Here is a 26,535-nt window from a genome sequence, read left to right as displayed (position 1 = left end):
CGCTTGCCAGACACTGCCGAGGGGCGACCCCGCTTAGAAAAATTTTCTTCTAATTGAAAAATCTTATTTCTAAAATTTTGATGTTGCTTTGCCCGGGAGTTGAACCCAGGGCATACGGTGTGATAGGCGGAGCACGCTACCAACATACCACGGCGGCCGCTTATATAATTTCTTTTTGATTACTTACGCCTCATTACTGCTATCAATTAGGTGTTTATTTCTCACAATAAATAGCTACATATTTGCTTTGGTGGTACCTCCTTGGAGATGTTTTTTCAACTGAACTCGATATCTCTTAAATTATATTGACTCAATTATTTTTATTTAACTTTGTTATTATGTTACTTTGAACTTTCTAATTTTAATTGGTTTTACTACATTTAAATTTTCAATAATTGATTTTTCAAAAATTTTCATTATTATTCAATTTTGTATCATGAAAATATAACATTTTCTTTTAAATAACTTTTGTGTGGATATTAATTTTAATAAAATAAAGCATCCTACAATATAAACGATTAATAAAAATAGTTTAAAATTACTGTTAGGTAGCAAAAAAGTAAAAGATAAACACGAAAAACTTACGTTTCAAACTATTTTCTTCTATTCGATACAGCGTCGACAACAAATTTCTATTCGCTTCAAAATTAGATACACAACGAAAATTTCGACAGAGATTTGGGCCTCTATTATGAGCATCTTTCGATCTTCGATCTTCGTTGGCTATCGAACATCGAAAATCGAATTAGAAGTTGGTATTATGACACCTCATCTCTGTCGAAATTTTCGTTGTGTACCGAATTTTGTAGCGAATAGAAATTTGTTGTCGACGCTGTATCGAACAGAAAAAGAATTGTTTAAAATGTAAGTTTTTTGTATTTATGTTCTAATTTTTACTACCTAGTAGTAATTTTAAAATATTTGAATTAATTTTATGTATTTAATTAGCGAGCTTTGCTCATATTGCTTTATACAATGGTTTTTGTAATTGATATTAGAGAAAAATTGTAAGTTTACAAAGGAAAGCTAGCTGATGAAGAAGTGAAATTCAGAAACATGTCCTAGTAACCATCGCCGTTTGTAAACTTACAATTTTTCTCTGATATGAATTAATTTTATATAGGTCCAAGGTCGTGAGTAAAAAACAACAGCTTGAAAGACTGGTTTCAATTATGGAAAAAAATTCCCATATAGCAAAATGAACTTGCACAAAGGTTCAGGTGACAAAAAAGTGGGATGATATAACAGTGGAGCTAAACTGTTTAGGACCATCAGTAAGAACGACGGAAAAGTGGATTAAAGTGAACTAAAGAACCATAGAAGTCAATTCTGCATAATACAACTTTATTTTTGTCGTCTCAGGTGTGGGCTGACACGGTCAAAAACAAAAACAAAAATGTCGGAGAACATAGTGGAATACCGTGCAACTGGTGGTGTACCAAAAAGGTTAAATATCTTTACGCATTCAGAAGAGTCTATAATGGGTTTGTTAAGTCTTCAGACCAGTGTAGATCCACCTGGACAAGAGCATGGCATTAGTACTAATGCGAATGAAGAATGTGAAGATATGATTGTGGAGCGATTATATAGTGATAACTTAGAATCGGATGAGAATTTGGAAGTAAGTGGACAAAGTGGTGCACCTGATGAGGAGAGGCAACGAAAAGCAAATCGAAAAAGTGCAGCAAAAACGATAGGCTCAAACTATTGCAAGAGCAGACAGCAAAGCAAAAAAATGTTTAAGAAGAGATGCTGAAAACGTTGGAAGAGATCAAAAAAAGTGCTCTTGAGACAGAAAAGTGTGCGAAGAGAACGTATAGCTTGGAGTACTATTATAAACGTGATTTTTTGAAATTGAAACAGGAAAAGTTGGAGTTGTATAAAAGCCAAGTGAAAAAATAAGGCCATCACAAATTTATGCTTTAAGTGCTGAACAATACCTGATTTTTTTTTTTAACAAACATATGAAACTGAAGAGATATTTTTTATACCAAATTTATAATAAAATTTAAGACTGTATTATGAAAACTGAAAATATTTAGCTTTTAAGAACCATAATGAATTTACCAAAAATTTTTTTATATATATACATGTATATGGATTTTTTATTTCAATAAAATGAAGTATCTACAAAACTCGCAATATTTAGTTTCTGATTTCTTCTGCTTCCGAGTTGGTTGTGGATTCAATTTCGGCGAATGGGATATCATGGTCGTCCTCTTCATTAGATAACACACAAGAATCATGTATTGCTCCCGGATATTTTGCATTTATGTATCGTATTGTCATAGAATGGTCACAAACCTAAAAAATATTTGTATAAAGATGTAAACTTATGTATTTACAACCTGAAACTAATATCAAAATGGTATACTTACAATCATAGCATTAATGCTGTTGAATCCTTTTCTGTTGTAATATAAATTCTGTAATTCTTTTTTGGGAGCAACAATTTTAATGTGTGTGCCATCAACACAGCCAATCCCTGGAATTCTGCTAACATTATAGAAATGCAACTTTGACTGATGTAGCTCAGCCTCCTCATAATTGAATTCTATCCATCTTTCACAAATAAAATTTTCCAAGACTATCAATACCTCTGTTAGAACCACAGACACATTCGGCTGGGCAAGTACGAATGCATTTTCGTTTCCAATGCTCAGTTGGTAGGATCCCCGAGCACAAAATCGGAGAACTGTTGCATATTTTAGAATATTAGGAATATGCTTGGCTCTTGTGCATTGCTGAAGCAGTTCATCTGTACTGGACAACAAGTCCATGAACGCTTCTTTGGATAGTCTGAAGTTTTGAATAAATCTATAAACAAAACTTATAATTTCAACAATTTAACAACTTATTTAGAAAGCTACACTTACGTGGTGTAATTCATTTTCAAAGTATTTGAAGCATCCCTCACCTTCTGGCTAGCTCCAGTAAGCTTTTCTCTTCATCTGACGAATCATAAAACCACAATTCCGTCGTAGTCATACTTTTATTTTCAATATTGCATTTTCTCCTTTTGTCTATTTATTTTATTTTATTTGACAGCTGAAGGAAATGTGCTATTGTGAACTTTTGAATTTATCGAAATTCACAATAATGCTTGCCTTCATCGAACGTGCGTCATAATACCGAATGAAAATTCGTTTGATCAGCTCTTTCGACCACAGTCGAAGATTGAAAGATGCTCATAATAGGGGCCTTGATCTCATAATACCAATTTCAAATTCGATTTTCGATGTTCGATAGCCAGCGATGATCGAAGATCGAAAAATGCTCATAATAGGGGCTCAAGATGTTGCATTTGTAAATATGAAGGAACTTCAGACTTGGCAATTGAAGTTTATTACGCCTTGCCCATTCACATACAAAATTTCGCTAAGAACTGTTATAAACATTCTCCCTATACAACAAAAATACTTGCTAACATATTTTGTGTCGTAATCGATTTTTATATTGCAGTTTTTATTTGCGAAAAATGTTGGAAAATTTAACAACCAGTGGGAAAAAAATTTCACTTGCAAAGTATGCCAACACCCTTAAGGCGAATTAATGGTGACTTATAACCATAGTGTACCTATACAAGTGTGTCAACTAAGCGATAAACGTCAAAACTACAAACAGCCCCGCTCACCTGATGCAAATCTCAGGTCTAGAGCTGCATTTTTAGTACGTAAGAGTACTTCAAGCTGAGTTGCATTTGATAGTTTAATAAAACTTTGTAGTATTTACAGATGAAATAGTTGCATATATTTCCGCGGAAATAAGAATACTAGAAGATTTGTAGCCTGCAACAATGCGGCAACATGCGGAAAGCAAAATTTATTTAAATTAGATTCAAAATAAAAAGCGCCACACGTGTAACATGATTGTAAATTTTACCAAGTAGCGCAACTAACAGCTGATCGGTGAAAATTCGCACATTCACACGCACAGTTCTCGACTCAGTTTCAAAACAAAACTTTAAATTATTTAATTCAAATTTTAAAGTGAGATAATCCTTACAAATTTATGTATACAGAATATATATGGCGTTTTTGTTGTTATTAAAACAATAGTTTTATTTATATTAAAGCTTTTATCATTTTTTTTTTAACTTCGAAAAATCTCCGAACACCATTCCTTCATTATATGACATTCGACTGCCTAGTCCACTGCCTTCCACTCTATTCGCAACATAACCTCTACTTAAGCTGCCAAACTATATAGTAAACAATGTTTACAATGGTGTGAATGAGAAGAAGAAGAAGCACTTATATATAAAACGTGTGGCAGGTTTCTTTTTACATCTGTGCGCTGGAATTTTTTTTTATTGGGCGCGTTTCTTCATCAACTTGATGCTGAAAAAAGGTTTTTGTGCACAATTTTTGCGTAAAGAAATTTAAGAATCCATCAAAACACAATTTATTTGCATTAAATTTATGTTGATTATAAGAAAATTTATTCAACCTTCAAGCGTGTTCGTGACTTGAATTGTCGCATATCGATTGTGTAAAGAAAAACGATTACAAATGTGGCTTTGTTAGAACAATAAATGCCACTGCCATATTTGGACAAAGCTGAGGTTTATGTGCGCCAAAAGTAAATGTTTCTTTAATAAGATCAAGAGAGAGATACACAAGACTTCTTATACATAAAAAATGGTAAGTTTCAAAAATATTTTAAACATGTTTTGTTTTTTTTTTCTTGAGTATTACATTAGTATTTCATAGACTTGTTCAGGGACGTAGCCTACCTAATTTAGAGGAGGAGTATTATTTTTATGTGCGTTTCATGTCATCAAACCATAGGATTTGTCACCACACAGCCGTAACCCGCAGAGCTTGTCATCGTTAGTTGGAATGTGCAACCAAAATCTCTAAGTCGGGTAAAGTGTAAAGCCTAGAATAGGGGTCAACTGCTAATATCGTTAATGTTTTACAAGACGGTGCAACACCTAATTTTTATCAAAAATTATCAAAGGTGGTATCAAAAGACGCGTCTCGACCTCTGTTTTTAGAATCCGATGAAAATTTAAATTTTTGTTTCTGTCGAAAGTTATTTACAAAAAACCGTAAAATGACCACGAGAGGGTGGACGGTTGGCGCAAGGGTGCTCAAATGGGGGACGAGGCGATACATGTGTACACAGATGGGTCCAAAGTAGTGGAAGGAGTAGGGTCTGCGGTATACTGTGCTGATCCGTAAATAAACAGATTCTGCAGGCTGCCGGATTACTGTAGCGTTTTCTAAGCGGAAATAGTAGCCGTAAGCAAAGCAGTAGAAGCCCTGGACGTGGGTCAACAGACACGTACGTAAACATAAGTTCAGCGCGTCACCATTTACCATCAGCGCCAGAGAGGTTGAGGATGCCATCGGTCATGCTAAACCATCCAAAGCAGTGGGCCCAGACGGCATAGACATGCCGATGCTTAAATGCCTAGGGAAAGATTGTTTCAAATATTTAGCACATGTCTTCAACCTGTCTCTTTCCACCTTTGTCATACCGGAAAAATGGAAAATGGCCAAGGTGGTCCCGCTACCAAACCCTGGGAAACCAGCTAACATAGAAGAGTCATATCGCCCGATATCTCTCCTATCGCCCGATATCTCTCCCATCGCCAGTAGGCAAGACGCTTCAAGCCATTTTGCTCCCCCACTTCAAAGCAAATTTGCAGCTAGCATGTCATCAGCATGGCTTTAGAAAACTCCATAGCACCACCACATCGCTAAATGCCATTAGCACCCAGATAAATTGTGGTTTAAATCAGAAGCCCCACCATATAACATGACTCGTAGCGCTAGAACTATCAAAAGCTTTTGATACGGTCATTCATGGCACGTTACTGCAAGGCTTGGAAGGGTCTACCCTTCCCCCATGTCTTAAAAGGTGGACCGCAAATTATCTGGGTGGTCGGCAGGCATCGGTGCAATTCAGAAACGAAATATCAAAGCCAAGAAGAATTAAACAAGGGGGGCCTCAGGGTGGTGTCCTATCCCCACTTTAGTTGAATTTTTACATATCAAAACTACCTTCGCCATCAGAAGGAGTTACTATCGTTTCTTACGCCGATGACTGCACAATAATGGCCACAGGTCCGGGCCCAAAGATCGATGAGCTTTGCAACAGAATAAACTGCTACCTCTCTGATCTCTCCAGTTTTTTCACCTCGCGAAACCTGGCATTATCACCAACTAAATCATCCGCGACCCTATTTACAACTTGGACGTCCCAAATGTCGATCATTTTGAACATCCACTTCGATGGTACTACGCTACCGACTGTCCTACACCCCAAAATCTTGGGTGTGACGTTTGATCAGGATCTACATTTTCATATGGTCTCCAAGCCTAAAAACTACCCACTGGAAGAAGCTACAGGCCTGCCAAAATACTGCCCTCAGAACCGCCACGGGCTGTCTTCTTATGTCCCCAGAACACCATCTACATAATGAGGCGAGAATACTCCATATCAGGGAGAGAAATAAGATCCTAACCAAACAGTCCCTGTTGAAAACCCAGAAACCTGGGCATCCCAACAGACATCTGATTGATGAGCCAGCACCACCTAGGGACTTAAGGAATCATCTCCGTAAGCGTTTTGAGGAAATACGGCACCTGAGAACTCAGCCGTATGAAGCAAAAAAACACAAGCAGGTCCTTGGTGAACTCCACAAACAGGCGTCGAACCTTTATGCCGGGAATTGCCCGGTGAATCCAGTACTCGGGGTACAGTACCCAAAACTTGCGGAAGAGGAACGCATACTCCCCAGGGAAACGCGAGTCACTCTGGCTCAACTTCGTTCTGGATACTGTAACAGGTTAAACTCTTGCATATCCAGAATCAACCCCGACATACAAAATGTATGCCCCGCTTGCAATGTGTCCCCACATGACACCTGTAGGGTTATATTTATATTCAACTTTAAATGTACCTACTTTAAATAAATTGAATTTTTTTGTTCTTGTTAATTTTTATTTTTCAATTGTAAAATATTGTCTTTCAAAAATTTTCATTCGGTTGAAATATTTAAAAACGTTTTGTAACATACTTTTAGGAGCGGTTAAATAAAAATATTTTATAAAAATAAATAGTGCTTATTATTAAATAGTGATTTATATATTAAATACCACATTGGCGATCTAGCCAGCCAAACATTAAAACCGTCCTTCAAAAACAACGAATCAAATTTTAATTCTTGTATGCTGTATGAAATAATAACGCCACCAGTTGATGTTCAGCAAAAATCGATTTATTCTCTTCCTAGTTATATATTATGCGAGTGGAAACCATATTGACTTCCGAAAACGATACCATAGTTCTGTTTACTATATCCAACTTATTACGTTTTTATCAGCAAATTCTTAAACAAATTGTTAAAGGTGGTGCACTTGAACAAACTTTAATTGATTTACAAAAGACCAGTGAAGAGATTTATTTAAATTCACTTTCAAATAACGTGCGTAACATCTTGCAACGTCCAGCTCTAACTCGCTAAAATTTTTATAATTCGTACCTTTAAACTAGTGTGAAGTGTCCTCACTACTCGAAGAATTATCTGAAAAACAAGTTGAAAATATATACCAAATATATCGTGAACATCACAAGAGCCCTCTCTAACGCGTATTTGACGTAGACGTGGTGGTCCAAAAACTAGATTCACTTCTATAAAATTAGTTTATTTTCAACTGCACGACGTCGTCTTCGTCGTATTTTTGGATTGTCATTATTTCAGACGTTACCGCTGCATCATTAACATCAGCCTTTCAATCAAACATTGCAAGAGCAACAACAACAAAAGCTACAAATACAAAACAATTAAAGCCATTGCACAATACATTGTCTAATTTCATCAATCAATTTTAAAGCCATTGCACAATACATTGTCCAATTTCATCAATCAATTTTAAAGCCATTGCACAATACATTGTCTAAATTCATCAATCAATTTTAAAACCATTGCGACAAATATTTGGTGGGCTGTATCTAGTATTAATATTATTTATTTGTATCTGTATATGTATCAAAATAGATTAATAATTTGGGTTTTGTAAACGCTCCTTTCCGGACATTTTTATTTCTTCCTATAATATAATTTTTGTAGTTATTTCTATTAACAATGTTTCATTCACCATCAAATAATATACGTAAATCTACACCACGAAATCAAATCCATATGTGAATCAAAATAATGAAATTTTTGCTACATCGGTAAAACTTCCCCAATTTTGGACTAATTGCCCTGAAGCATGGTTCATCCATGCTGAAATGCAATTTAGTCGAAAGAACATTACTCAGGAAGGGACAAAATATGAATATGTCATAACTGCACTTCCACAGGATGTAATTATGACAATTCTTGATTTTATTTAAAATCCTCCTGAAAATGACAAATTTTCTGTATTAAAGAAAATTTTAATTGAACGGCACTCATTAAGTGAAAATGCCAAATTAGATCGAGTGTTATCCGATTCAGAAATGGGAGATCGTAAACCTTCTGAGTTTTATCGGTCTCTAGTGCTACTCTCTGGAAACAATTTTAGCAAAGAAATTCTTAAAAAGCTTTGGATAAGAAAGTTGCCCAAAAATTTAAGTATTATTCTTACTAGTTCGAATTTGAATGAAATAAGTGAATTAGTTAAATTAGCCGATAATATTTGGGAAGTTTATAATAAAAATGAAATAGCCTCAGTTAGTAATTTTCCAAATTCTAAAAGCGAAAATGCAATTATTTCAAATTTGGTTCAAACAACTAACATGATGTGCAAAAATTTTGAAAAATTGTCATTAGAGATCAGTGAAATTAAAAATCAGATGAGTCAAAATTATTCATGGTCCCGAACTTTTAGTAGGAATCGTTTTAGAAGTCCTCCTAGATATCGATCAAAGTCTCGTGACAACCCAAATTGGCTCTGTAGGTATCATTATAAGTTTGGTAATCAGGCTTTGAAGTGCGAACAACCATGCGCTTTTAAAAATAATAGTTCGTCAAACTAAAGTTATCCGTTGTTACGGCGACAAACAACGGACATTTAGACACCTTTACACGTCGCTTATTTATTTTTGATAAAACAAACAAACTTAATTTTTTAATAGATAGTGGAGCAGAAATTTCAGTGCTTCCGGTTTCAAAATCTTCAAGTTCGAAAAAGTCATCAGATATTATTTTAACTTCAGCTAACGGTTCAACAATTTCGACATACGGTAAAAAACTTTTAAATATTAATTTAGGACTGCGTCGCGAATTTCCGTTCACGTTTTTAATAGCGGATATAGCTAAACCAATTATCGGTGCTGATTTTTTGTGTAAATATGGTCTCTTAGTTGATGTTAAACGCAATTGCTTAGTAGATCCGATAACAAATCTTTCAGTTAAAACAATGTGTTTGTAATGTTTCGCTACCAAAAGTTTTCGCTGTTGATAACAAATTTACAAAGTTACTAAAAGAATTTCCTTCTTTATTTTCTGAACCAGATTATTCACAACCAGTTAGACATACAACAGTTCACAGATTAGTCACTGAAGGAAATTTGCCATTTTCTAAACCAAGACGTTTAAACCCCATTAAATTCAAAGTAGCTAAAACTGAATTCGATTTTTTAGTAAAGATAGGGATATGTAGACCTTCTAATTCAGCAGTAGCATCTCCTTTACATCTTGTACCCAAGAAGGAGTTAAATGACTGGCGTCCTTGTGGAGATTTTAGAAGATTAAATGTCGTAACAGTTCCTGATCGTTATCCTTTGCCCCATGTTCATGACTTCAACATGAATCTAAGAAATAAGAAAATATTTTCAAAATTAGATTTGGTAAGAGCTTATCACCAAATTCCAATGGCAGAAGAGGATATCTATAAAACTGCAATCACTACGCCTTTTGGCATGTTTGAATTTGTACGAATGCCTTTCGGGCTTAGGAACTCCGCGCAAACTTCAACGATTTATTAATGAAGTAGTTAATGATTTAGACTTTGTTTTTACATATATTGATGATCTCTTAGTGGCAAGCGAAAATGAGGAACAACATTTCAAAGATCTTCGCGTACTATTTCTGCGCCTAACGGAGTACGGTTTAAATATAAAACCAAGTAAATGTACTTTTGGCGTAACAAATGTTGACTTTTTAGGACATAATATTTCTGAAACGGGAATTAGACCCTCAGAAGAAAAAGTTTAGCCATTCGAAATTTTGATCGTCCAAAATCTATTAAGCAGGCACAAAAATTTATTGGTATGGTTAATTATTACCATCGATATATACCAAAATTAGCAGAGTTTACGACAGTTATCTATGATTTAATTAATAGAACAAATAAGAAGCGAGACAAGATTTTAATTTGGGACGATACATCTAATAAAGCTTTCGAATGCATTAAAGAAAAGTTTGCATCTGCGATATTGTTAAATCATTTTAACAAAGATGCAAAACTTTCTTTAAATGTAGATGCATCCAATACGGCAATAGGTGGTGTCATACATCAAACGTTTAATAATAAGTCAGAACCACTTGCATTCTTTTCAAAGAAATTGTCTCCATCCGAAATTAAATATAGTGCATTTGATAGGGAACTATTAGCTATTTATTTGAACATTAAACATTTTCTTTACCTTCTAGAAGGACGTGAATTTACAGTTTTCACAGATCACAAGCCTCTTGTATTTGCTTTAAATTCAAAAACAGAACGCAGTCCAAGACAGACTAGACATATGGAATTCATTGCTCAGTTTACGAATGACATTAGGTATATTAAAGGACAAGAAAATGTTGTAGCTGATACATTATCTCGTGCGTTTGAAGTAGAAGCGATTAATAATTCGGACATTAATTTAAAAATTTTACAAAGTGAACAACAACAAGACAGTGAATTAAGCAAACTTACCTCAGAGCAAACATTTTTAAATTTGAAACTAATAAAAATTCCTGTTCTTAACTTTAATATATGGTGCGAAGTGTCAGGAGAAAATCCTAGGCCTTTCATTCCAAACAATTTAAGAAAAATAATATTTGATATGTTACATGGGATTTCACATCCTGGTAGTAGAGCTACACGTCGTTTGATAGTTAAGAAATATTTTTGGCCTAAAATGAATAAAGATATTAATACTTGGTCTAAAGAATGTATAAGTTGTCAAAAATCGAAAGTACATCGTCATACAAAATCTCCAGTTATGAAAATTCCAATTCCAAAATCTAGATTTGAACACATTCACTTAGATATTGTTGGACCCTTACCTGTTTCGAAAGGATATCGTTACATATTAACTATAATTGATAGATTTACACGTTGGCCAGAGGCATTCGCACTAAGAGATATTTCTGCAGTTACGGTTGTAAATAAATTTTTTAAAGAATATATTTCACGTTTTGGAGTTCCATTAGAAATAACAACAGATCAGGGATCTCAATTTACTTCAAACTTGTTTTCAGAATTAACGAAACTTCTTGGAAGTCATCAAATAACAACTTCTCCTTATCATCCCCAAGCTAATGGAATGATAGATAGAACGTTTTCATAGACAGCTTAAATCTTCAATAATGGCTAGGAATGGATCCAGAGATTGGTATGAAGAGTTACCAATAGTACTTATGGGTTTGCGATCGATTTTTAAAGAAGATATTTCAGCAACACCGGCTGAAATGGTTTATGGACAAAATTTAAGATTACCTGGTGAATTATTTGTTTCAACTACAGAGAATATAACTTCAACGGATGTTTTAAGTAGTTTGCGTGAACATTTTAAAAATTTTAAATCAAATTTGGAACATCATCAAAATTCTAGTGGTATTTTTGTTCCAAAAGATTTAAAAGATTGTCATTTTGTTTTTGTACGTGTAATAAACAAACATTCCTTGCAACATCCGTATGAAGGTCCTTATAGAGTTATTGAAAAAGATATTAAAAACTTTAAAATTGAAATAAACAATGAAATTAAATCTATTCCTATTGATCGTTTAAAACCAGTAATGATTGATAAAATACAGATACCTAACACAAAAACAAAAAAGAAAGTTACTTTTAATTTATTTAACATTAAATCTCCGGAAGGGGGAGTATTGTAGGGTTATATTTATATTCAACTTTAAATGTACCTACTTTAAATAAATTGAATTTTTTTGTTCTTGTTAATTTTTATTTTTCAATTGTAAAATATTGTCTTTCAAAAATTTTCATTCGGTTGAAATATTTAAAAACGTTTTGTAACATACTTTTAGGAGCGGTTAAATAAAAATATTTTATAAAAATAAATAGTGCTTATTATTAAATAGTGATTTATATATTAAATACCACAACACCAACCATCTCTTTAATTGTAATGTGGAACCAACGCCTCTAACACCCCTTTCATTATGGTCCACCCTGTCGAAACAGGAAGTTTCCTTGGACTCCCGTTAGGGGATATTGATGACAATTTGTGATCGGCCGCAGCTATTAGGTGGGGCGAAACATTGCTACAACAACAACAACAAGCCCTGGACGAAAATAGCCCAAGCTGCAATCGTGTTAACTGTTATATTGACAGTCAAGCAGCAATTAAGGCAATAATCTCGCATAGCACAGCATCTAAATGCGTGTTAGAGTGTAAGCAGTCCCTGTAGAGAATCGGGACAGGGAGAAGCATACATCTATATTGGGTCCGAGGGCATAACTATGGGAATAGATGGGAATGAAAAATGGGATGAACCTGCTAAGAAGGGCGCATCCCTTGAAGCTTGCTCCGTAGACGTCCCAATTAGACTGGGCGAAATTAAGCGAAGGCGAGAGGTGCACATGATGGACCAAGCAGGAACGGCGTGGGTTCAAGCGCGGGGCTGTAAAGTGTCGAAGATTATGTGTAGGGCTTACAACCTTAGACTAACAAAGTTGTTTCTATCATTAAAAAGTGAGGACTGTGTTAGCAGATGTAGGAAGTGCGGGCTGGAGGAGGAAACGATCGAGCACGTTCTGTGTTCGTGCCCTGCGCTTGCCAGGCTAAGACTCCAGCTATTAGGAGTGATACAGCTGTCAGATCTAGAAGCAGCAAGTGGCTTAAGTCCTAGGAAGCTTCTAGTATTTGCCAATAGGACGGATTTATTTCATAACATAGGTCCTGGTTTTTGATAGGGTTTTTCAGTTTGGTCGTTAAAACAAACTTCTGGTAACACTACGGACTTATTCAGTCTATGTGAGGTCCTCATGGAGCGGCCAGTTCAACCTAACCTAGAGCTGTACGATTTTCTAGAGATGGCAAATTAATTAAAAGAAGCCTATTTCTTTAGGCTCGCTTTTTCAGTAGTTGGTTAAGCTAAGCTTGGATTTTGTTTACCCAGCAAGGGAAATATATACTGTAACGAATTTAGAGAAATCCCGCTTATTCCAAACCTTCTGATAACTTTCGAATCTCTAAACTGTTGAATAAATAACTCCAATATTCATTAATGCAAAATGGTCTTTATTATACTACTTTGAAAGTACTTCACAATAACAATTAAACTTCACAGCCAATAGCGTGATTAAATCAAACTGCTTACTGATTACTCAGCTTGTGCTGCTTTTATACTCTCTGTTTTCTCGTTCATCCATTTCTCCTAAGGTCTAGTAACTTCGCGAATTTCATGCTTGGTTACGAGCCATAAATGTACATGTATATTTGTAGTTTATATTCACTCGCAGAGCCATATGCGTGTGTATATGTGAGTACTACTTCGGCTGATGGTGAGCATCTCTCTGCTACCTTGTATGTACATGTGTAAATTATGATTACTGTGTTTATGTAGCTAACTTTAATGTTTTTGTTGTTGTGCATTTACTTAGTAACAGCTTAGAGATGGTAATATTCGTCACTATACATGTCTAGTTCGGGAAGTGATATCCAACATCACTATTCAATTATTCTTAAACCAGATAGTTCTCGAGTTGATATCCAACTTCATTTTCCAATCACTACTAACCTTTGAGAAATTTTGTAAAATTAAAAGTTTTCGAGTTGATCTCCAACGTGATTAATTGCCGTCTTCCAGTGAGTTTTACAGCTCCGACTCAAGCTCAATTCTCATGGGAATGCTTTGGATCATTGAGAGACTTGAGAAGCAGATCTCGTTAAATTTTCGCACACGTGAAATGTGATAGGCAGATGTCGCCGCTGTTTTTCATTTAACTCATACGGTGAAAGGCTAAGCAGCGACATCTATTTTTGAAAAAGTAGGTTTATTAAAGGCAGCTTAGCCAAACTAAAAAGAAGTAATTAACAAATTATCTGGCTAACAAATTGAACCAGACTTCTATCTGGATTTATCTGGCTCAAATCGTTGTTGTTGCATTTACATGCAAAATTATTTATCTGGCACAGGATTTTGCCACCGGATGACGGCAAATATTTTCCAATTATTATCCTAATTTCGAGAGAATTAGAGAAACGTACAGTTCTAAAATGTATATTCAACACATTTATCCAGTCGATATCCTACATTGCATATCGAGCTCAGGTGGAGTTGAAAAAAATCTCCAAGGTGGTAACCAAAACCAGCAGCTGTTTATTGTGAGAAATAAACACCTGGTTGATAGCAGTAATGAAGCGTAATTAATCGAAAATAAATTATATATATTTTATTTTATTTTCGTGAAAATATTGCAGTATGGAATCTTACATTTGAGTCCAGTTAGAGAACCACAAGTTATTAATTAAATTTTTTCAAATTAAGTAATAGCATTTTGTGCTTTATAAAAAATTCTGTCTTTCGCTGAGTACGCTATGATTCTCGAGTTGAGCAACTGTTTCGAAACAACTCTTGAGATTTTAGAAGTATGCCTAGTTATCAACATGCGCTCTAATGGTACTCAAGCCCAAATCCTTGTTGGGTATATTCGACCCCATTACGAACGGAAATAACTGATAGGTTAACTAGAGTTTAAACCTGGCAGATCGCCGCTTAAGCTTAGCTTAAACTTCAGTTAAAGTAAACTGAAAAACTACAGAATAAGGTTAAGCATAGTTTAACTGACAAACTGAGTTGAACTTGTACTGAAAAACCGTAATAAAAAATATTCGTTATTTCTTTTAAATCTTAATTTAATTTGAATGTAAGCGCCTTTTACTCCCTCATATTCATTGTGATAAATTGATTTATTATTACCATTATTAGTATCTTTCTGTTTATCGGTTATGCAATAAATGAAATAAAATTAAATTATCTTAACTAAAGGTCTAGGAACCAAACACTTATTTTAACATTTTTCTCAACTTTTAACCTTATTGATTTCTTTCTTCCCAAGCTGCTATATTTTTCCGCTGTTCTATATTTAGGGACGTAAAGACATTACTTTTGTTGATACTCTTCCTAGCACCGCTACCACCGCCTGAAGGCTTGAATGCCTGACTCTTACTCCTGCTTAAACCATACTTTGGAGTTTGTTGAGGGATTTTTTTAATAAAATGATAAACGTTTCCTTCAATTAATTATTAAGGTGGTTTTATAATAACCTAAAATAACAGGGAAACATTTTCAACCTCACTTACCCGTGGCGTATCCTGTTTCTTTAGCATCCGATGCTCTGGCGACCCAAAGTTCCTCTTGGAGCTAGGGTGTGGGGCGCCGAATGGCCTAGAATGTTCAACGTGGTCATAATAAATCGTTTCCAAGATGGTCGGTGTTGCCTTAATTGTGCTTGTAGGTTATAATTAGAAATTCTTTTTCTTAAAACGTATTTTGGATTATATTTTATTTTGATCTTTTTCATTCTTTTATTTTACCAACTTCAAACAATGAAAATTTCTGATAATTGAATAATCAATATTGAAAATTAAAATATTGATAAAACATTTTAAAATTACAAAGTTCAAAGTAACTAAAATACAAAGTTAAAAATTATAAGAACCCTACATTACTCCCCCTTCAAGAAAATTTATATTAAACAAATTGAACGTAACTCTTTTTATGTAAATTCTTGGTGTTGTTTGTGTCTGTTGTTTCAATTATTGCAGGTTTTAATCTATCAATAGGAATAGTTTTAATATTATTATCTATTTCAAGTTTAAAACATTTTTGTTCTTTTCCCACAATTTTGTAAGGTCCTTCATATGGTTGTTGTAATGAATGTTTATTAATGACTCGAACAAATGCAAATTTCCAAGTTTAAAGATCTTTTGGAACGTAAATTCCAGTATCAGAATCTTTATGATGACTTAAATTTGTTCTAACATTTCGAAAATGTTCACGTAAATTACTTAAAATTTCAGTTGATGAGAAATTTTTAGCTGATGGCACAACAAGTTCTCCTGGCAAACGTAAATTCTGACCGAAAACCATTTCCGCTGGTGTAGCCTAAATATTTTCTTTGTAAATAGATCGCAAACCCATTAATATGACAGGTATCTCGTCATACCAATTATTTGTGTCCTCTCTAGCTATTATAGTAGTCTTTAATTGTCTATGAAACCTTTCAGCCATACCATTTCCTTGAGGGTGATATGCGGATGTTGTAATTTGGTGACTATCAAGTAATTTAGTTAACTCTGAAAACAATTTCGATGTAAATTGGCTACCTTGATCAGTTGTTATCTTTAACGGAACTCCAAACCGAGAAATATATTCTCTAAAAAACTTATTTGCAATTGTAGTTGCTGAAATATCTGTTAATGCACATGCCTAGGCCAACGGGCAAATCTTTCAATAATCGTTAAAATATAGCGATGTCCTTTTGAAATAGGTAATGGTCCAACTATATCTAAATGGATGTGTTCAAATCTATTCTTGGGAATTTGAATTTTGACAACAGGGGATTTTGTATGACGATAAACTTTAGGCTTTTGACAATTAAGACACTCTTTTGACCAAATATTAATATCCTTATTCATATTAGGCCAATAATATTTTTTAACTATTAGCCGTCGTGTAGCTCTTGTACCCGGATTTGCTATTCCATGTAAAATATCAAATACTGTCTTTCGCAAAATACTCGGTACAAATGGTCTAGGAGTTTCTCCTGAAATTTCACACCAAATAATAAAATTTAAAATGGGAATACTAATTAGTTTTAAATTTAGATGTTGAGAATCAGATACAAGTTGATTTAAGTCATCATCTTTTTGTTGTTCAGTTTGTAAAATTTTAAAATTCAGTTCTGTATTATATATTGCATTAACCTCAAAAGCTCTAGATAGCGTATCTGCTACAACATTGGATTCTCCTTTAATGTATTGTATGTCATCAGTAAATTGTGCTATAAATTCCAAGTGTCTCGTTTGTCTAGAACCTCGTACTGTTTTCGAACTTAAAGCAGTAGTCAAAGGTTTATGGTCCGTATAAACTGTAAAATGTCGTCCTTCGAAAAGATATCTAAAATGTTTTATATTTAGGTAAATCGCCAATAACTCCCTATCAAAAGCACTATATTTAATTTCAGTTGGAGAAAGTTTTTTAGAAAAGAATGCAATGGGTTCAATTTTACTATTGTAATTTTGTTGTATAACGCCCCCAATCGCTGTGTTAGATGCATCTACTGTTAAAGATAATTTAGCATCTTTGTTAAAATGATTTAACAATATCGTAGATGCAAATTTATCTTTAATGCATTCACAAGCTTCATTCGTATTCTCGTCCCATACCAAAGTTTTGTCACGTTTCTTACTTACTTTGTCAATTAGATCATACATTTTGTTTGTAAATTCTGCTAGTTTTGGAATGTATCTATGATAATAATTTACCATACCAATAAATTTCTGTGCCTGCTTAACTGATTTTGGACGTTCGAAATTGCGAATAGCTTATACCTTTTCATCGGAAGGTTTAATACCTGTTCCAGAAATGCTATGTCCAAAAAAATCTATATTTGTTACACCAAAAAATGTTTAAACCGTACTCTGTAAGGTGTTGAAAAAGGATACGTAAATCTTTTAAATGTTGTTCGTCGTGTTTAATTGCAATAAGTAAGTCGTCGGTGTAAACGTATACAAAATCTAAGTCACCTACTACCTCATTTATGAATCTTTGAAAGGTTTGTGCAGAATTTCTAAGTCCGAAAGGCATTCTCATGAATTCAAACATACCGAAAGGATTTGTAATAGCAGTTTTATAAATATCTTCTTCAGCCATAGGAATTTGGTGATATGCCCTAACTAAATCTAATTTTGAAAATATATTTTTATTATGAAGGTTCATATTAAAATCCTGAATGTGAGGTAAGGGATAACGATCGGGAACAGTTACAAAATTCAATCTTCTAAAATCACCACATGGACGCCAATCATTGAACTCTTTTTTAGGTACAAGGTGAAGTGGTGATGCTGATGAATTTGAAGGCCGACAAATGCCTGTTTTAACTAAGAAATCAAACTGCGTTTTCGCGGCTTTGTATTTTACCGGATCTAAGCGCCTGGGCTTAGAAAATGGAAGACTACCTTCTGTTACTAGTCGATGTACTGTTGTATGTTTAACAGGTTTAGTAAAATCTGGCATTGAAATAAGTTACGGAAACTCTTTTTTATAATTTTGTAAATTTATTGTCAACCACAAATAATTTTATATGTATTTAATTAGCGAGCTTTGCTCATATTGCTTTATACAATTGCTTTATTACAATTTTTCTCTAATATCAATTACAAAAACCATTGTATAAAGCAATATGAGCAAAGCTCGCTAATTAAATACATATGATCATATTGATATAATAGTAACAGCGGAAGTATTAAAAACAAATACTGTAAAAATCCGAACAAATGTTACTAAGCTTTCAAAAGCGCGCCTAAAAATCATATCCACACCATTAGGAATAAACTACATACAGATTGTATGTGCCTACATGGTTATCAAAAGGAATATAAACAAAAAGGCAACTCTTAGAGACCAATTGTACAGCGAACAACGGGACATTCATATGGCTTAGCAGCTAAAGGCATCTACCTTTCCACTGATATGAATGTTGGAGATTCGAGTTCAACGCTCAGCTCCCGAAAAGCCAGCTGATGAAGAAGTGAAATTCAGAAACATGTCCTAGTAACCATCGCCGTTTGTGAACTTACAATTTTTCTCTAATATCAATTACAAATAATTTAGGTAATGGAATATCACAAAAGTAGGATACTGTATTACCTGAGAGATTGGTTAATGGATCTACTAAACGTTTATGTTTAATATCTATAAGAAGACCATATTTACAAAGAAAATCAGCGCCAATTATTGGCTTGGCTATATCCGCAATCAAAAATGTAAAGGGAAATTCACGTCTTTAACCCAAATTTACGTTTAAAAGACTTTTCCCGTAAGTGGCAATTGTTGAGCCATTAGCTGCAGTGAGAATTATATATGAACGTTTCGAATGAGGAAATTTAGACGCTGGTAATACCGAAATTTCTGCTGCACTACCCAGCCAGCATTTTTGAAAATTTTGATCAAAAAATATTTAAATATCATACCCCATGATGATTAAAAACGTTCAAATTTAAAAGCATTTTCCGTTCGAAAATTAACGTATCGTCGGGAGAAAAATGTACCATAAATGTGATTATTCTTGAATAATCATTTATGATTCCTATTTCGAAACGCTTTTTATTCATATTTGATATCATTGTAAAATTGAGCTGAGTAATATTTGACTGCTTTTCACAGTAATTTTCTGATGTTGTTGTTGTTTTCTGATCGTATTCGTGAATATATTTCAATCGTTTTGGTTGAGATTTTTGAATCATTTTTGAATGCCATTATAATGCATTTATTCTTCATATCTCATTCAAAATAGAATACTACATAATAATCTTATTTCATCAGGGAAGTAAGCATGCGAAAGTGAGCTACTCGAACCACAGCTAACTCGCAAACAAACTTGACCGATATACACCTGCGACTACAACCTCCAAAATCAGCATTATCGTCTGCATCTTAAAATACGGATACGATACGGGATGTTGAAACCGCATCCAAGATAGTTTCACTTACCTGGGGTTCAAGATAGTTTCACTTACCTGGGGTTCAAATAGCTCACAACCTATGGATTGTCCAATCATTATGTATTTTCTGTGAAGCTGAAGGGGAGAAATGGTTGGGGAAATCTTCGTTCACGAGCAGCATTACATTATTTTTGTCTTGAAGAATATCTTTTGCATAAATAATACAATTTTTATATATTTTTTCTTAGCTTCATGATTGAAAAAATATGTGTATGTGAAAAAAAATAAAATTTTTAATGAAAAGTAAAATTTCAAAAAGTATAAAATTCATTATTCAGTCAACAAATATATTCATAAAAGTTTAAGAAAGCTGAATGAAAAATGATTATAAATTTGTGATCACCTAAAGTAAATACATTTGATTGAAATATGATTCCAAAATGTGATTGAAAAACTATATTCAGTTTTTGATCATCAAAGGTAAGCATATTTGATTATTCTTTTTGTTTGTTTATACGAAATATTAAAATTTAGTCGTTAAAGGACTTCAAAAATGATTCCAAAAAGTGATCGAAAAATGCTTTTTAGTTTTTCATCATCAAAAGTATTCATATTTGATTATTTATTTTGTTCAATTGTATGATAACTCATTATTTAGTCAGAAAGAGTAATCAAATTGTATTGATATGTACGGAAATTCAAAATTGAATCACCTAAATGCTGAGTGGGTATCAATTAAAAAATTTTGTTTGTTTTCTCTATCAAAAATAAATAAGCGTCGCGTCGAAAATTCTAAATTTCCGTTGTTCGTCGCTGTAACAACGGAAGAATTTAGTTTGTTGAATCTTTGTTTTTGTTATATGAACAAGGTTGTTCACACTTCCTGGCATTACTTCCAAATTTGTAGTGGAAACTACACAACCAATTTTGATTATTTCGTGAATGCGATCTATGCCTAAATGTATTCCTAAATTTGTTTCTCGAACTGGACCGCGATCTAGGTTGATTTCTATAAATTTGATTTTGACTTCAGATAACTCTAAAGAGAGTTTCTGGAAATTCTCACAAATCAAAGAGGTCGTTTTAACCAAGTTTTCAACAACAGAATTTTGTGCTTTTATATCCGAAAAATTATTAACCGAAAATACTTCATTTTTGTTTATCACTTCCCAAATATTATCTGCTAATTTTATTAATTCGGTAATATTATTAGAACTCGATTTAGCGAAAATCATACTCAAATTTTTAGGAAGTTTACGCATCCAAATTTTCTTTAAAATATTTTCACTAAAATTTTACCCGGCTAATATAATTAATGAACGATAAAATTCTGAGGGCTTATCAAGTTTCTATAAAGAGAGAGTTTACAATAATAATAATAATATATCTATATATTAGTAAACATACATAAACACATATAAAATAATATAACTGTTCACCAAAATACTTGCTGTGAATATTCAGTTTGTTGCTGTTAATGCAATGGCTTTTGATGTTTTAGCTGCTCAATCAGGGAACTCAAAAATAACAGCTGTGCTTATATAATGGCTTTGTTGAGATTGAGTATCTGAGGGATTGATCGATGCTTGTTTCACTATTTTGAAGCATTTGCATTTGACAAATGTGGATATAAATGAGATGATCTATATGCTACGTCAGATTGCTCGTGAGTGTGATGTTGTTATACGCCTTTATTATATTCACTGGTTCTTACCGCTGACGTTGTACTTAAATTTTTAATATGCTAGTTTGATTTAGCGCGCAGCACCTAATAATCGTTGACTTGAACGCGCGTTCGATGTTAGCGACTTATTGTATGAAAAGCTATTCACAGTTGGTTTCGTTTTTGTTTTTAATTTTTTGTTTTTTTGCTTTATTTTGCTCTGCATGATACTGCTGCTCCTTGTCTTTATTAAACTATATTATCTGCTAACTCTTTTAATCAAATAAATAGCGCAGACGCATCACGAATAAATGAATACGCTAATTGCAGTTTAATAATAAATGAAGTCTTCTTGTAAAAACAGTTTTTAAATAACCCCAAGGACGAAAAATTGATACTGCTGACAAATTCCAAGACAATAAACACCGACTTGAGGGCTTCCACAACAACAGTAGGAATGCAGTTTTTTAGTTGTTGATAATATTGATTTATATTCGCGGGTTCGAATCGAGCTCAAGGCCTAACAATAATTTTTTATCATTATTATTGTTATGATAAATTTTTTCTTAATTGAAAGAATTTTTAAATTAGAATAGAAGAAAGAAAAAATTTAGACAACTGCCAAAGATCGTTGTATAGATCCATTTCGGGAACTGCTAAATTCCTTCATCGGCAACGTTTAGGCGCCGCTGCTATAACCATTCAGCCATTACAGCGGTTTTTTGTTTGTCTTCGTTAATCTTACTTCTATTCTGGTTCGTGCCAATTGATATTCACAACACTGCGACATCTGTTGCAGAATGGCTGTGAAAATTGGACTTGTTTGTTGGCAATGCTGCCATAGTGTCATATTTTATTGACACTTTTTTCCCCGTGCTCTGGGATGTATTAACAATTTTTGTTGTTATATCGGCCTACTGATTTTAAGATCGCGGGTTCGAATCGAGCTCAAGGCCTAACAATAATTTTTTATCATTATTATTGTTATGATAAATTTTTTCTTAATTGAAAAAATTTTTAAATTAAAATAGAAGAAAGAAAAAATTTAGACAACTGCCAAAGCTCGTTGTATAGATCCATTTCGGGAACTGCTAAATTCCTTCATCGGCAACGTTTAGGCGCCGCTGCTATAACCATTCAGCCATTACAGCGGTTTTTTGTTTGTCTTCATTAATCCTACTTCTATTCTGGTTCGTGCCAATTGATATTCACAACACTGCGACATCTGTTGCAGAATGGCTGTGAAAATTGGACTTGTTTGTTGGCAATGCTGCCATAGTGTCATATTTTATTGACACTTTTTTCCCCGTGCTCTGGGATGTATTAACAATTTTTGTTGTTATATCGGCCTACTGATTTTAAGATCGCGGGTTCGAATCGAGCTCAAGGCCTAACAATAATTTTTATCATTATTATTGTTATGATAAATTTTTTCTTAATTGAAAAATTTTTTAAATTAGAATAGAAGAAAGAAAAAATTTAGACAACTGCCAAAGCTCGTTGTATAGATCCATTTCGGGAACTGCTAAATTCCTTCATCGGCAACGTTTAGGCGCCGCTGTTATAACCATTCAGCCATTACAGCGGTTTTTTGTTTGTCTTCATTAATCCTACTTCTATTCTGGTTCGTGCCAATTGATATTCACAACACTGCGACATCTGTTGCAGAATGGCTGTGAAAATTGGACTTGTTTGTTGGCAATGCTGCCATAGTGTCATATTTTATTGACACTTTTTTTTTTATTCTAATTTAAAAATTTTTTCAATTAAGAAAAAATTTATCATAACAATAATAATGATAAAAAATTATTGTTAGGCCTTGAGCTCGATTCGAACCCGCGATCTTAAAATCAGTAGGCCGATATAACAACAAAAATTGTTAATTGATTTATATTGTTATTGTAGATGTTGTTAAAATATGTTTTTTTTTTTAATGCTGTTTATATTTTGCACAACCCTATTCAATATTTGCTTTTAAAAAACGTTCTTTTGCCTGATTTTAGGCGCACTAATTAATTGCATTAATTTGTTGTAGCACAATTTTAGGTGTATAGGCGGGATCGCCAGTTGTAGGTTATAATTAAAAATTCTTTTTCTTAAAACGTATTTTGCATTATATTTTATTTTGATCTTTTTAATTCTTTTATTTTACCAACTTCAAACAATGAAAATTTTTGATAATTGAATAATCAATATTGAAAATAAAATATTGATAAAACATTTTAAAATTACAAAGTTCAAAGTAACTAAAATACAAAGTTAAATAAAAACAAGTAAGAACGGGACTGTCTTCGGCTGTGCCGAAGACTTCATACCTTTCATGAATGGGGCTGAACAATAATCTTATCCCGTTCGTAATCTCCGAATAATCGGATGTATAAGATAAGAAATATATAGTGAACAGATCTACATACCTTAACGATTTTTAAGATAAATATAAAATAAAAAACAGGTAGGTACTTCGTGTGAGGATGCAAAGTTTCAGGTTTTTTGTGGTCTGCGTGTAAAAACTATGACTACGAATCACGTATTTCAAAAATATATGACGAAAACGTAACTATTTGATGAAATTTGATGAATTTTGAAGATTCTAGCCGTAAAAAAGGGGTCAAAATGACAGTTTATATGAAGTATATAATATATATACGACCGATCTCTATGATTTTTTCAGACAACAATATATGCTATATACGTAAGCATTTTGTGAAATTTGAAGCTTCTAACTGTTAAAACGGGGCAGAAATTGCGCAAAGTTTCTTATCTGAACAATCGGTTGTATGAGATATATACTATGTGTACCACCGATCTCAATGATTTTTTCAGACATCAATATATGCTATACACGTAAGCAGTTGGTGAAATTTGAAGCTTCTAGCTGTTTAAATGGGGCCGAAATCGTAAAAAAAAATATATATACTATATATATACTATATATACCATCATATATATATTATATATATCACCGATCTCTATGATTTTTTGACACAACAATACATACTATATACGTAAGCAATCGGTGAAATTTGAACATATCTAAACGATTTTTAAGATAAATATAAAATAAAAAATAGGTAGGTAATCTGTGTGAGGATGCAAAGCTTCACGTTTTTTGTGGTCTGCATGTAAAAACTATGGCTACGAATCACGTATTCCAAAAATATATGACGTAAACGTAACTATTTGATGAAATTTGATGAATCTTGAAGCTTCTAGCCGTAAAAAAGGGGTCAATATGACAGTTTATATGAAGTATATAATATATATACCACCGATCTCTATGATTTTTTCAGACAACAATATATGCTATATACGAAAGCATTTTGTGAAATTTGAAGCTTCTAACTGTTAAAACGGGGCAGAAATTGCGCAAAGTTTCTTATCTGAACAATCGGTTGTATGAGATATATACTATGTATACCACCGATCTCAATGATTTTTTCAGACATCAATATATGCTATACACGTAAGCACTTGGTGAAATTTGAAGCTTATAGCTGTTAAAATGGGGTAGAAATTGCGAAAAGTTTCTTATCTGAACAATCGGTTGTATGAGATATATACTATATATACAACCGATCTCTGTGATTTTTTCAGACAACAATATATGCTATATACGTAAGCAATCAGTGAAACTTGAAGCTTATAGCTGTTAAAATGGGGTAGAAATTGCCAAAAGTTTCTTATCTGAACAATCGGTTGTATGAGATATATACTATATATACAACCGATCTCTATGATTTTTTCAGACAACAATATATGCTATATACGTAACCAATCGGTGAAATTTGAAGCTTATAGCTGTTAAAATGGGGTAGAAATTGCGAAAAGTTTCTTATCTGAACAATCGGTTGTATGAGATATATACTATATATACAACCGATCTCTATGATTTTTTCAGACAACAATATATGCTATATACGTAAGCAATCAGTGAAATTTGAAGCTTATAGCTGTTAAAATGGGGTAGAAATTGCGAAAAGTTTCTTATCTGAACAATCGGTTGTATGAGATATATACTATATATACAACCGATCTCTATGATTTTTTCAGACAACAATATATGCTATATACGTAACCAATCGGTGAAATTTGAAGCTTATAGCTGTTAAAATGGGGTAGAAATTGCGAAAAGTTTCTTATCTGAACAATCGGTTGTATGAGATATATACTATATATACAACCGATCTCTATGATTTTTTCAGACAACAATATATGCTATATACGTAAGCATTCGCTGAAATTTGAAGCCTCTAGCTCTTAAAATAGGGCAGTAATTACGAAAAGTTCCTTATCTGAACAATCGGTTGTGGGGGATATATACTATATATACGACCGATCTCATAAATTTTTTCAGGCAACAATATGTGCAATATACGAAAGTATATGGTGAAGTTTGAAGCTTCAATCTGTTAAATTGGGTAAGATATTACAAAAATCCTATTTTTCTGAAAAATCGGTTGTATGGAGGATATATGCTATAGTGGTCCGATCAGGTCGGTTCCGACAAATGTCTAATCGGACACCCAAATACACCTGCTCACCAAATTTTATCAAGATATCTCAAAAATTGAGGGACTAGTTTGCATACAAACAGACAGACGGGCAGACGGACAGACGGACATGGCTAAATCAACTCAGCTCTTCAACCTGATTATTTCGGTATACTTAAGGGTGGGTCTATCTATTTTCCTTTAAGGACTTACAATTTTCGGTTTCGTGACGAAATTAATATACCATTTCATTTTCATGAAAGGTATAATAATAAGAACCCTACAGTGCTTGTTACCGGAACGTACCGGATCTATATCCGGTAAAGGACAATCAACATCGATGACACTCCCCAAAACCTTCAGGGAGTGTCTTTATCGCTACAATAACAACAACAAAAAATTAGTTATAAATATTCATTTTTATACCTCAACATCAACCATGCACCGAATTCTAATATGTACACATAAAATTTTAAATAAAAAATTAAATAAAAACTTACTGTACTTACTTACTTCTGTATGTTACATATGCGATTGTTAAGT

The 26,535-nt window shown here is 33.4% G+C and overlaps 1 protein-coding gene and 1 long non-coding RNA gene across 2 annotated transcripts in view; one reads left to right on the top strand and one right to left on the bottom strand.

Moving 5' to 3' along the window:
* The first annotated feature begins 4,251 nt into the window (after positions 1–4,251).
* Positions 4,252–26,535, top strand: part of HDAC6 (histone deacetylase 6) — a 72,881-nt gene continuing 50,597 nt past the window's right edge. Inside the window, exon 1 of the mRNA XM_067785077.1 lies at positions 4,252–4,643. Within this exon, the coding sequence (XP_067641178.1) occupies positions 4,641–4,643 (3 nt within the window). The 5' untranslated portion in view covers positions 4,252–4,640. The remainder of the gene's footprint in view (positions 4,644–26,535) is intronic.
* On the bottom strand, positions 6,933–7,948 carry LOC137249226 (uncharacterized). Its single transcript, XR_010952296.1, has 2 exons — positions 7,496–7,948; positions 6,933–7,369 (listed from the first exon to the last, which is right to left on the bottom strand). It is a non-coding gene; the product is annotated as an uncharacterized lncRNA (long non-coding RNA).

The sequence above is a fragment of the Eurosta solidaginis genome, chromosome 4, assembly GCF_040869045.1.
Source record: "Eurosta solidaginis isolate ZX-2024a chromosome 4, ASM4086904v1, whole genome shotgun sequence".
NCBI lineage: Eukaryota > Metazoa > Arthropoda > Insecta > Diptera > Tephritidae > Eurosta > Eurosta solidaginis.
Note: the sequence above shows the minus strand (reverse complement) of the source record. Positions and strands in the feature narration are given on the sequence as shown.